The sequence below is a fragment of the Ammospiza caudacuta genome, chromosome 6 (genome assembly GCF_027887145.1).
Source record: "Ammospiza caudacuta isolate bAmmCau1 chromosome 6, bAmmCau1.pri, whole genome shotgun sequence".
NCBI lineage: Eukaryota > Metazoa > Chordata > Aves > Passeriformes > Passerellidae > Ammospiza > Ammospiza caudacuta.
The window spans coordinates 27515095-27528201 of NC_080598.1; the positions used below are offsets into that span (position 1 = coordinate 27515095).

The window sequence follows — 13107 nt, forward strand, 5'->3', positions numbered from 1 at the left end:
GAAGAGTATAGTAATGTATTCCTTACATGGCATATAGACCAAAAGCACAGGAATTTAGATTAAAATTCATTCTAGCAGCAAAGAGACTATAACTTTTCTAGCCTGTCTTCAGTAATTTCTTTTTAAATATGGGATAATTCCTGAGTAGCCTTAAGTATTTCACTGAATTTTCCCCCATTTGTGTATACTGCAATTAAAACAAAGGATAATTCTGAGCAGGGTTGTAGAAGTAGTCTATTGTTATACTGTAGTATAGTAGGGTGGTGTGTTTGATGGGAGCTGTGAACTCCTCAAAAAAATCTGGGTTGTATGTTGCAGCTGCCAGCAAAGGATGCTGTCAACTTCCCTACTATTTTAATTTGCACGTTCACTTGCTGCAGTGACACATAATTGAGATGACATGTTATTAAAGCTCCATGTCCTTTGTTTCAGGATAAAGTCCCTTTCTGAAGGATACTAGTTGCACTAGCTATTCCCAAAAGCAAGATATTAATCCCTTTTAGACTTTCAAGTGGTGGTAGACTATTTTTTTCCTTGAAAGTTGTTCTGTGAAGCTGTCATTTCATGCTCCAGCAATTGAATATTCTGAAGTACAGGGTCAGAGAATGTCTTTCCCTCTCATTGTGGCTTTGTTTGTGTAAAATGTAAATGAGGGCAGATAAACTATTAGGCAGTGACTCTTCTGTGTTTTCTCAAGCATCCTTGTGGTCTGGAAGAGCAGAAATACAGTGGCTGCTGGGCCTGTTTTTGGGAAGTGGGTGTGTTGCAAGCATAGACCTTACTATTTCCATTATTCCATTTTATTTGTCTGGGGTAGCTTGTTCTGCTAGAGAAGTAAAAGATGGTATGTTCTTTGTTCACAGAGCCAGGCAAATGCCTGTAGAGAAGTGTGTTCCCCTGAAGATAATGTTCACACAGTAAGAGCACCCAGTCAGGAAAGCAATTCAATCAGCCATACTGAGGTTGTCTTTCATTTCATACTGAGAAAAAAGTGTTTATTCCTTAAAGTGCAGTGCCTGAATTTGTTGGTTGAATATTTCATATCAAATTGTGGTCTGTGCATTCAAGACCTGCTGCCTTTTTACTTCTCTGCTTCATTATTTCTCTTGGCTGATTAGAGAGGGCTGCTATGCAGGGGTCCTTAGAGCTGGAACTTCTCGTGACTCATTTGATTTCTTCTGCTGAGACTTCACAATTAGATGTCTTACAGAGTTCTTGCTTCTCCTTTGGCTCCTGTATCCCTCCTTCCTTGCTTGTTCACCTGTACAGTCATGTATTACTTCATGGATGATTTTTCTTGCTGTGGTTCAGATGCCCTGACTTCCCTGTGTCTCCAGATTTGATATGGGGAAGGGTGGTGTTGCCGCTGTGTCTGGCTCTCTGCAGCTCATGCTTTTCTCCTGAAATACAGGGAACTTTTTTTTCCATAAAAGCCAGAAAATTGCCTTGGTGCTTTATCTTTCTAATCTGACTAATATAATGGATAAATAATCTCTTTTTGTTTCCCAGAGATAAGGAGAAGGGTGTAAGGGACATTAAACACCAGTGCCTTTTATTGTGCATAGAGTGAATCCTGTGCTTGTGCAGGATGCTTGGGAGACAAGCTTCCTCTGCTTTCATATTTTTTGGGATTCAGAGATTTTTTCTCTTCAAAAATTCATTTTGTCTTTTTTTTCAGTTTTCTTTACCTAATGGCCTAGTAAGGAAAGAACTGGGCCTATGTACTGTTTATGTGTTTATGGCCTCTAAATTTAAGTTAAAGCCTCTCCTGCGTCTCAGTCAAGGATGAATTCATTCATAAATACATTTAGTTTGTGATGACAATAGAAGTAGTGTTGGTATAAGAATCTGAAGTAGTGTTTTGTATAAGTGTTAGTAGTATCCTTCTTTTACACCAGCTTTTATGGACAGTAGAGGAGGGAGACACACTATACCTGTGTTTTTCAGTCTAAGAAGATGTTCTTTCTCTATATGTGCTCCCTGTGTTTAACCTGTCACTGTTGTCATCTTACTGCTTATTGAATGCAACTGTCAACTGTAAACTTAGTCATGTCTACATAAAAGCATTTAATACAGTTTGTAATATATATACAGATTGTAATATTAGGTTATTGCCAGATAGATTGATATGAGTGGGTTTTAAGGTTAGCTTTAGTAGAATCCTAAGCTAAAATGAAAAGACTTCCTGAGTTGTGGAATAAGAATCTCTGAATGAAGAATGACATAATTTTAGTCTTCCAGCATAACTGGTAAAAATAGATTCTTTATAGACAAATTATACATGTTGAACTTTCTAATTTCAAGTTCTTATTTGAATATCTCATGTTTGCATCACATAGTAAATTGATATTTTTAAAGCTAAACAATTTTGACTTTTTCAAGAATTTTGATGTGGTCTCTTCTATAGATTTCCTTTAGTCTAGAACAGCTCTGATGTTGAAGCCTGTGGGTTATGATTCTAGGACTCCTTAGATAGTGCAATCTCTGTTATTTCATTTGTAATTCTGAATTTGTCACCATAATAAGAATGTGGAGGTGTTTCTGGAGGTGAATTTTGGCCATCTATGTCCCTTTTTGTCTGAAGTAACTATGGGAGCAAATACAGAAGTACAGGTTTGTTTCATCTGTCAGACTGAAAAGCAGATATAGGACAGTGTACCAGCTCTTAAAGCCTGAGTCAAACCCTTCACTGCAGTTCAAAAAAGGCTTTCAAGCTAAGGCTACAGGTGTGACTGTGGCTGACTCCTCTGTCTATTTTTGAGTGAGGGCTGCCTGACAGAATATAGATAAGGAGGAGCTTGGAGATAACACTATTTTCATGTCTCCAACTTTTCCCTATTCTGTTTTATCCTTTCTCCTTCCCTGTAGGAGGGTTTGTGCTGGCATGGATGCACTCAGTTGTGCCATTCTCACAGGCTAGGAAGGTCTTTTTTGTGTCTCTATAACAAGATGGGCTTAACCTCACAGGCCTGAAGTCTTGTTTTAGTGCTTCATCTGTTTAATTTCTTTTGAGACACCGTGAGCATCGAGACAGAAAATATGAGAACTGTTGGCACTGTTTTACTGGCCCTAATGGACCTTCTAGTTTTATTGGAAGCAGGCTCTTGCTTTGTAAAGATGATTAATCACTTAGGAAAAGCTTACAAGATTGAGAGTGATGTTATTTGGCTTTATTTGTCACCTTAAAATCCTTTTGTTTAAGGTAAGTTCTGGACCAAAAGTTGGGGTTTCTCAGATGGGCATCTTGCAAGGGTCTCCTCATGAGTGCATGAGATACATGAGTATCCATCATACTTGCCTCCTGCCATTTTTGGTTGATTTATTGACACTGTCTTGGCAAGAACTGCCAAATCTAAGTTCTTCCAACAGCCTCTTGTCTCGAAGAGACGACCTGCCAGCCAACTGCCACTGTATTGAAGCTGCAAGTCTTACTTCCAGTGTCTTGTATGCAATTTTCATTCATTTTGGAGAATAGTATTGTAGATTCTTTTTGACCTCTTATAGGTGAAATGTTTGGTTTGGGAATCCAGTTTTTGTCATAGTTAGTGCTCCACTTCCAGCTGGCATTCTGGTTTAACTTTCTGTGTTAAGAAGAAAAGTGCATGTCTGATTAGATATTTTTGTGTGAGATATCCAGGCAATCACTCTTCTTTTGGAAAGTCTTCATTTAAAGTATATTTTGTTGTTAGCTTCTTTAGGAACCTTAACTGGGACACTGATACTTAACAATACTAATTAGTAACTGTCTGGATGCAATCATGTCTGAACTAACATAAAGCACTGTGAGAGAAAAGGGAAGACAATGGCTGTGGCAATGTGGTTACTCAGTAGTGTGTATTTGGGTAAAAGGTTTGGGTTTGGATTCTGTTTATTGATCATCTAGTGGAATGGTAGAAGTGGGTTTAGAGCAGGGATTTGTGTATCATGGTGAGAATAAGCATGTGGTTTGCTTGATGGTTGACACAGAAAGATTTTGGTAAGTTTGAGTGAAGGGAGAGGTTGGAGATTGCCAGTTACTGAAATTACTTCTTCCTTACCCTTGTGACAGAAGTCCATGCGTGTGTTTAAGTCCAGTCTCTGCCTTTTTAGTCTGATTGTATATCATTGTTTGCTAGAGACACAGTGCAATGGGAGTACTAACCTGCAGCAGTGCAATCAATTCACTGTGCACCTTCTGGCTTCCCTTAGCACACCATCTACTAAGAGCACATGGGTAGAGCTTGGACTCTTTTTGTAAAGTCTCAATCTTTACTGCCCTCCTTTACAGCTGTCCACTGTGCACTCATTTATTTCTGAGTGGTTTTTTTCCTATCTGACAACCTTCATTTTCTGCAAAAGAAACTTCTTCAAATAGTAGCCAGGTTTTCTTGTCAAGAGAGAGGAGAGATTGGAACGATTAAAGCTTTTTTGTGACACTTTAAATAAGTATAGAGCTTTTGATCTACAGCTCCAGTATACTGAGACAAGCTCTGTCATTATGGAGAGAGAAGCATGAGGAATCCCAGAGGTAAAGAAGGAGGTTTACTTTGTTGGGGGTCTGTAGGTTGATGGTATGCCAAGTGTTAAGCTCTCATAGGACATAGTGAAGGTGGATAAGAGAGATGACTTGATCAGTGGTGTGCTTTTGTTCTAGAAATAGTGATATCATTTCCAAACTACAAGACTTCTAAAAGCAATTAGGGTGGGTTTTTTCATTTTTCTCCTTGCCATCCTGATGTTTACATCTGCAGTTAAAAAGACACATATAGGAGATGTGAGAATCTTAATAGGCTCTTCATGTCATTCAAGTGCTGATGGAAATGGATTTTTAGGGTCCATGACAGGTCATTATACTGCAGAAAATGTAGCATTTTTTCCTGGAAGTCTTAGATGAGACAGTTTATCTTTCTTGAGCATCTACAAATAATGTTCTTGCTAGCAATTTGCTATTTGAGTTCACATAAAGCAGGATCGCTATTTGTTTCTTTCTTCCCAGAGCTCCTTTATCTGTTTTTGTGGTTTTTTCATCTGCCTTTGTTTCTTGCCTCACATGGCACTGCATCATTGTTTGTGATGAAGATGAGCCTTTACAAAACTGGCTTTCAAAGCAGATGCAAATATGTGTAACTTGGTGGTCACTTTCTGGGTTTTTTTCTTCTCTGCTAGAGGATTCTGCAGCAGTTACCACTGGGTTGTTTCTTCCAGATACACAGCAACTTATGTTAACTATATTCATAATCTTAAACACAATTTCAGGCAAGACAGTTACAGGTGCTGGTTGAATGGGAGTGATACTGTACCTACTCTGAACTTAATATTTCAAGGATTAGTTAGAGTGTTAGCTTGTCTTGTGATCTACTCATAGTAGCCTGCAGCTTCACTTTCCCTATTCTTTTAATCTTTTATCTTTTGTACCCTTATCTTGGTCATAATGTCTAGTAATGTTGCATCGATGCAGTGAACAGGCAATAACTGTTTCCTTGCAGCAGTACTGCAGGATTTTGCTAATCTCTCCAGCATAATGTTGCTTTACCATTAAGTCACATCCCAGCAAGGCAAGTGTTTTCATATCAGGGTGGTGAAAGAATGTGTGCCTTTAGAAAGATGGCAGTTGCCAGAAAAGTGCCCGTCATACTCCATACTGTTGGTTGCCTGAGTCCATAGAAACAATTCGATGTCAAGATGGTAATTCTGAGTTTTTCTAACAAATCTGAACTCTGTCCATTGTTTTCCTTTTGCTTTTATTTTGTGTCTGTGCAACTCAGAAATCAAACTAGGTCACCTAGTAGGTGAAGTCCACTGTTAAAGAGAGTAATTAGGAAGCAAGCTGTTACTGATTTGTTGCTGGCCATGCAAGCAGGTAGTGGTCTGCATTCTTGAAGCCCATAGGTCTAACAGATTAGTGTTGCTTGTGAAGTTATGGTTTCAATTCTGTTTCCTTTGCAAGCATAACAGTGCAATGTATTTTTTTAAAAAGAGACAAAAGTTGATGCCTCTCTAGCTTTGTCTGGCTGCTGATGTTTCTGCTTTCTAATGATTCACTGTAGCTATGAAGTGTATCAGTCTTATTCTAAAACAGCATTATCAGTTTGTGAGCCCACCACACAGTGAGCTGATTAAAATAGAAATAACTGGATCATGTGCCTAGAAAAGAGTGAGTGCTTCATTCTAGTTAGAAATTAGTCTTTTTCTGAAGCATTTAATCCTTGGCATTTTACAGGCTAGTACTGCTATTTCTCTTGACCTCTCATATGTGATACTTTTCTGAAACACTTGATCTTCTGAAGTGCCATTTTTTAATCTTGTAAATACATTTTCCCCTGAGCAGTGCTTTGAGTGGTAATCAAGACTGGGGGGTTTGTTTCTCTTCAGTCAGCAAAGCCATCAGTAACTCAATAGTCTGCTATTTTATAGGAAGTTTTAGTTGATAAATAGATACACATTTTCTCTGCTGGTCCTTTCCAAAAGCTCCTAGTGAGAGATTGGCATTTCAGCCTTCAGAAGAATGCAGAATGATGGAAAGGCTTGAGTGACTTGTCTAACTTCTTTATCAATTACTGTGTTAAAAATTTATTCTAGTTCCTGTCTCTCCAGCTGGCCACTGTCACTCTTGGTAGTTTCCCTACTATTTTTATTTTTCAGTTGGTTTTGGCTTCCAGTCTTGCACTTGGGACCTCACTCCACAACCATACATTTAGTGCCAGGAATGTATTTTTGTGTAACAAATGCGCATTTTTCTTGTTTTTCTTGTTTCTTGTTGTTTCCCTCAGTTCTGCCTCAAGTACTTCTTCAGTAATGACTGTGTGCTTCAGAGATGGGTTTATAAATGTATAACTTTTTTTTACCAGATTATGTGTGTTCTTTTAGATATACTTTAAAAAAACTGTACAGTAGTCATTTAAATCTGTGGATGTCAATATTTGTACCCTTTTTGATAGAACCTATGCTCCTGGCTTCCTTCTTTGTATCTACTTATGGAAATAACTCTCCTCTTAGATAAGTTAGTTGTCTTTAATGTTTCACTTTTAACATAACCTGGTTTTAGGTGAGATACATTTGTCCAAGGAGCCAGAAGTAGGGTGATCCCCTTTTCCTGGTTTGAGTTTGTAACTTCTCCAAGCCTTGAGGATTTTGAGTAAAGTAGCACATACTGTATGGAACCTTAATTTTTGAATAAGACACTAGTCTAACTCATCCAGGAGATACTATTTTAGCTACTATGCCCCTATGCAGAATTGCAACCATCTTGCAGTGTGGCTTTTCCTTTTGTCTACTAGGATGCCTGTTGCTCACAAAAACATTCAGAATGACAATGTTTTATATTGGTGTTTACCTCTCTATTTTGAGAGGCTTATTTACTGGAAGTGCTCCCATTTTTCTCTAAATTGATTTCTGTTAGGTGCTCAGGATCTTGCAGGATCAGATGGATTAAAGTGTTAATATCTGGTATTTGCTGCTTCTCTGAGTGGTGAAGTTAGTAGTTAACTTTCTGTCATAGTGTTCCCAACACTGTATGTTACCTTACCCAGCAGGACGGTGCTGGAAAGTAATCAACATGTTCTTAGAACCACCAGCAAAAGTCATGTTCTCTTCCTCATCTTTTTTCCTACTTCTGTACCCTTTCTAAAACACAGTACACGCTTTGTCTTGGAGTGCTATGTAACTCTAGAAGAGTACACTCTTCTAAAGATACATGTCATGTGTTTTCATCCAAATCAGCAGTGAATCCTGTGAAGTGTGTTGCAAGATTTCAGGATCTGCTTCTGCTTTAGTATGGCCATTTTAATATGACATCTTCCAGGAACCCACTTTAGAGGACTTGCAGTGAGACCTGACCAACCAGTAAAGCCAAATGAGTTTGCAGTGTCTGGTAACCTCCTCTGAGCTCTTGGTATGACCTTTGGGCTGCTCCTGCCCTCTGTCCTATCTCCTCTGAAGTAACCTGCTGCAATTAGCAAAAAAATACAGCAAGTCAGTACAGATAGTTAACATTTTCTCAGTGCTTCAAATGTTGGTTTTTTTCTGCTACATGAAGATGGTGCAACTTCTAGTGTTGACCTTAAAGGAAAGTAGTAGATGCCACTCAAACAATTATTTAGCATTTCTATTGTATGTGAGTGTCTAACCTCTGCATTTTAAATTGGATTGCATGAAACATGATAAAATGCTTAAAATATGAAAGAATTGGCTTGATGTGATACAATTTGATTCCTCTGAACTTACATGGCTTACTGGTGCTGGCCTTGATAATTAAATGGCTTTTCAAAATGGTCATTGTTGACCTAATTCTATTGGCAGTGTAGTCAGTGGGAGTTTTAATATTGACTACAATGGGAACAGTTAGTCCAACAGATTGCATTAGAAATCCCATGCTGTGTGTTTAATTTCACTTCCTGATACAACAATCTCTAAATATTAAAGTGAATTCTTGCCAAGACAGAAAAGCAGAACATGGCGCTTTTTTTGTCCTTACTGTCTTCTGTATCCACTGTTATTAGTGCAGTAGCCAAGTTACCAGATGAAAAAGAATGCCTTTTTCTCCAAACTTTAGGATGCAAAATTTTGTATCGCTTTCTCTGTTTTCAGAGCTGGTATTGCTGGTCCATTAAATTTACGTTAGTCAATTTTTTCTCTCAACAATCAAACAAGGCAACAAAAGAAAAATCCAAGGGGATTTGACTATCTTATCCAATTTAGGATAAACTTGCATCCTTCTTATGCCCTATTAAATGTCCATATTTCTCCTGAATGCTTGGGAATTGCTTTCTTTTCATGCTCCATTGTAGGTTGGTGTTAATATTATTTCTCCCCTACCAGCTCTTATTCTCCACATCACTGTTTTGATTTGTGCCACCATGGTATCTGAACAAATGATGAATAACCTGAATTTTGAGCCAGACCTTAAAAGTTATTTTGTCCATTTGTTGGTTCTTCCAGTTTTCCTGCTGAGACAAATTAGTCTGTTAATAATTAGAGTATTACATTTCCCTTGTCGCCTTGCTATGGTTTATTTCATTTACTTTAGCAAGGTTATTGAGTTGCTTTATAGCAGAGGCTTTTTTTAGTGTAGATTCATACACACACTGAGGAATTTGCTTTCCACTTCTGCAGGTAATGTTAATTAAACTATCCAGTGTGAATCATTAGCTAATGAATCTGTAGGTAGTTGACACTAAATAGAAAATAGAGCATTAGATCTTCATCAGTACTTTAGGGAGCCTTGGAAACTTCTCATTTCTTGCTGGAGTGCTTCACGCTGGCACTGCAGTGTGCTAACATCTGCTCTCCTCCCTCTGTCAGCAGGCTGTATGTGGTACAGAAATAACACAAAGTGCCACCCATTTTCACTGATCTGTAGGGCATTCTTTATTTTCCTTTTTAGAGGGTGCAGAAATAATCTTCAGCTGGCGCCAGGGTAATATCAGCAGTTCTAGCTTTGCAACACTAGACTAGACACTTTCATGTAGTTCTTGAGCATGGGAGTTTAGATATAAATGACTCTGTAAATTAGTAATTCAGAGTAATGTTTAGTAATATTCTTCTTTATCCCAGGAGAGTATAGCTTACACTTCTGCTTACAGTAAATAGGAATTCTAGCATTCTTGAAGGATAGCCACTTTTCTTACTCCCTTCAGTCTTGAGTTATAGGACAGGTGGCCACTGGGATGTGAGTTTGTGGTTTTTGTTTGTTTTTTTAAAGGGATGTTAAAAATGTGTCTGTCTTTTGCGTTAGTAGAGGCTGTCTCTGTCATGGTGAAAACTGAAAAAAAATCCTAGTCTATATTTTTCCCTTTTAGGCATTTTCCCATATTGTCAGGAGATTGTGTATGCAGTAAATAAATAGGAAAGTACAAGATGGATTTCTCACATCAGAAAGTTGCCTTGGTTAGAAAATGTGTCTGAAAATGTTTTTGTGGATGCTAAGAGTTGTGGCTAGTAGCAATTAAAAAAACTTGAACAATTAGTTCCTCTAGGTCTCTTGATTTAGTCTGTAGACTTTGCCCTTTTATCTCCTTATGTTTGCTGGAGCTAATTTTTCATTCATTTTGAAACCTGCTGCTGAGATTCTCTTCAACTGGAGAGTTCTGTAGAGTGTAGTCCTGCTGTTGGTGCTCTTGCTGATATTTGTCCATTACAAAAGTGTCTTCCAATTCCAATAAATGTCCAAAGTAAATAAAAATCCTGAAAATGGTTTTGTTGCTTTTCTCACAGGGTTGCATATCTGTGTCATTTCAAAAGCTGCTACATGGAGGTTTTTAAAAAGTATTTCTTGTCTTCTGCTAGCTCTTACTGTGTGTGATAAGATCTGGAGCATGACATTTCTTTTTCCTTTGGTCTTTTCTCTTTAGCAACAAAAGTTGATATGTCAGCACTCAAGTTTGCAGGATTCCTTCTGTTATTGATCTCCATCTTAATAGGCTGGAGGCCTGTGATAAAAGAACAGCAGTAGCTTTTACATTTCTGATCTCAGGAACCCTGCTGGTTACACAAAATCCTGAGGGTGAGGTGCGGCTTTGGCTGTGAACTGCAAATGCTGCATCTACAGTGGGAGGAGAAATGGAAGCTTTGAGCTTGGATTCAAATTTGGTTTTGGTGAAATAGCTTGAAACACTAACGAGCTTTGCAGAAGAACCTCTGCTTTTGTGTTCCTGAGTTCCTCAAGTGTGTGGGAAACAGCCACGTAATAGACTTTCTTCTCAGCCCACGTTTCTTGCTCACTGGCTTCATAAAAGCAAAACGAAGAAAAATTATAAAATGCGCAGCTTGCTGGAGTGGGTTAGAAATGTGCTGCTAGTGCATTGCATAAGGAATATTTAGTTTCCTAGTGATTTCAAGGCTCTGCAAGTAATATTCCCCCTTCAACTGCTTGGGAAGGAGACAGGGCTGCAATTATAGATGGGGATTTGGAATCCATGGGGAGCAGATTTGTTACTTGTGCAAGGTCATACAGAGAGTAGATTTCTGAACAGAGAAGAAAGCACTGTTTAAGGTCTCTTTCAGAACTCCAGAGTCACTAATGGAGTCTCATTATTTTCCTTGCAGTTTTAGTGCTGTATAATTATAAGACACCTTGTGGCCTAGGAATGCAATATCAGGAATTTTGTGTGATGGGGATTCTGAAGGTCCTCCAGTTTGATCTCCTGCTCGTTGTACAGCTGTCATTACCAAAACCGGACTGGGCCACCCTTGAGTTTTTCTAGCTCTTATCTTGAGACTTACAAGGACAGCAGCTCTGCAGCCTCTCCATGAAAGCTTGTTCAGTGTTACACTGCTGGGGAAGTGCCTGCCTGTGTCTGCTGTAGGACAATAGGTGCTAGACCCTTTCCCCTTGTTCCCCAAGGCCCAGAAAGAGTATTGTTGTTGTGAAACAGAATGAGATGTTGTTAAGGAGATGCAATTTTGTTTGACACCACCTAACACTTCTGATTTAACTGGAAGAGCTTATGAAAAGTGAGATAGTTTTAAGATCTGATGACACTTAAACTGGACCTTCAGGGAAGGAACACAAAAGAGTACTCTGCAGATTTTGCTCTTTTGCCTGAACTCCTGGGAATGAAAATGTGAACTTTAACAGATCTCTTTGACTAACAGGAGGTTCTTCTGAGGACTGGGGTGAGCTTGCCTTTTGCTTTCCTGGTCAAAATTCTGATGTTTCTCTTTCATTTGCTCAGGTGCTGACATTGATTCATTGACTCTCTGTGGTTTTGTTGATACTTTTGAGACATTGTCAAACAATGAAGAAAGTGAACTTTAAGGTTATCCTTGTATAAAACCGGCAGAGGATTTGGTACAGTTACTTGTGTGAATTTGGGACATTGGCAGCGTAAGAGCTGTTGAGTCTCTGTAGCATACTCAGGTTGACTAGGTGATGTCACTGGTGTTTTGTTTTCTTGGAAAATGCTTTTATTACGTAGTATTTTTAATGTACAGTAATTTTCTTTCTTTTGCTGAAGGGACAATGGAGACCGATCCAGGCACCGAGCTCCCCGGAACGCCCGCATGTCTGCGCCATCACTGGGGCGCTTCGTCCCGAGGTAAGGCATCTGTGGGTAAGAGCAAAATGTGTGGAAATCCTGGAGTTACCAGCAGTACAGCTCTCTGGTTCTTTCAGGTGGAGTCCTTTTCTTGGACAGGGCTTCTTTATCCATTGTTTGTACTTTCTGGGATCCTGGGATGGTGTGTTAGTATGAGCTGCTCGTCCTGTGATGTTTGAAAGATAGCATGGTCTTAGTGCTTTTTACTTACAGGCTGAGGTCACAGTGTGAATGCAGAATAGGAGGAGAAAAGAATCTGATCAGAGATTCTCAGCACAATGTGCTGGTTTGAGATGAGGAAACTATTGTGGGAGGTAGAGGATTTGTTTAGTGCTGATCTTTGCAGCCACGTTGGTCAGAGGAGGATCTAATCTGTAATTTACTTTTTGTTTGAAGCAGGGAAGTGGTTGGCTAAGCAGAGGATTCCAGCCTTCCCTCTACTGTGGTCTGCTGGAATGTAGTCATATTTCCTCAAAATAATTGCAGTGGCTCTTCAGGGCTGTAGTACACAGGATGGCTTTCTCCATGTTTTACTCTCTTTGTTTTGCAGACGCTTCTTGCTGCCAGAGTATTTGCCTTATGCTGGGATTTTCCATGAACGAGGACAGCCTGGCTTAGCCACCCATTCCTCTGTCAACAGGGTCTTGGCAGGTAATGAGATTTCCTTATTTGCAGTAGTCATGTATGTTAGTGGTGTTTTCTTATAATCTGAACAGAGAAGGATTGATGAGGAGAATTAATTCCAACTTTTGAGGTTCTATTTAAGTTGTCTGAAGCAAGAGAAAGGACTGTTGGATTGATGTAGTTAGCTGTCATTCAAGTGCTTGAGCATTGCAGATTCCATGCTTCTGGTATATGTGGAAGTGTCTGCATGAATTGGGGACGGGTATTAACAATTCTCCCTTTATTTAACTTCTTTCCCTATTCCTAGATATCTTTTTTTAAACAACCTGACAGACTAATGATCGGCTTGCTGCAGGTCCTTCTAATTGAATTATAGGGTGCCTTGTTCATGTTCCGGCTAGGAAGACGCACACAAGGCAATGTGGGATTCAATTAGGATCTTAATAAGTGCATATTAAAAAACTCAGCT

The 13107-nt window shown here is 39.0% G+C and overlaps 1 protein-coding gene across 3 annotated transcripts in view; it reads left to right on the forward strand.

The window, feature by feature from the left end:
• AMBRA1 (autophagy and beclin 1 regulator 1) overlaps positions 1–13107 on the forward strand; it is a 115095-nt gene that overhangs the window by 26883 nt on the left and 75105 nt on the right. For all 3 annotated transcript variants that reach the window (XM_058806322.1, XM_058806323.1, XM_058806324.1), the window contains 2 exons: positions 11934–12014; positions 12565–12665. In XM_058806322.1, coding sequence (XP_058662305.1) covers positions 11934–12014; positions 12565–12665 — 182 coding nt within the window. The remainder of the gene's footprint in view (positions 1–11933; positions 12015–12564; positions 12666–13107) is intronic.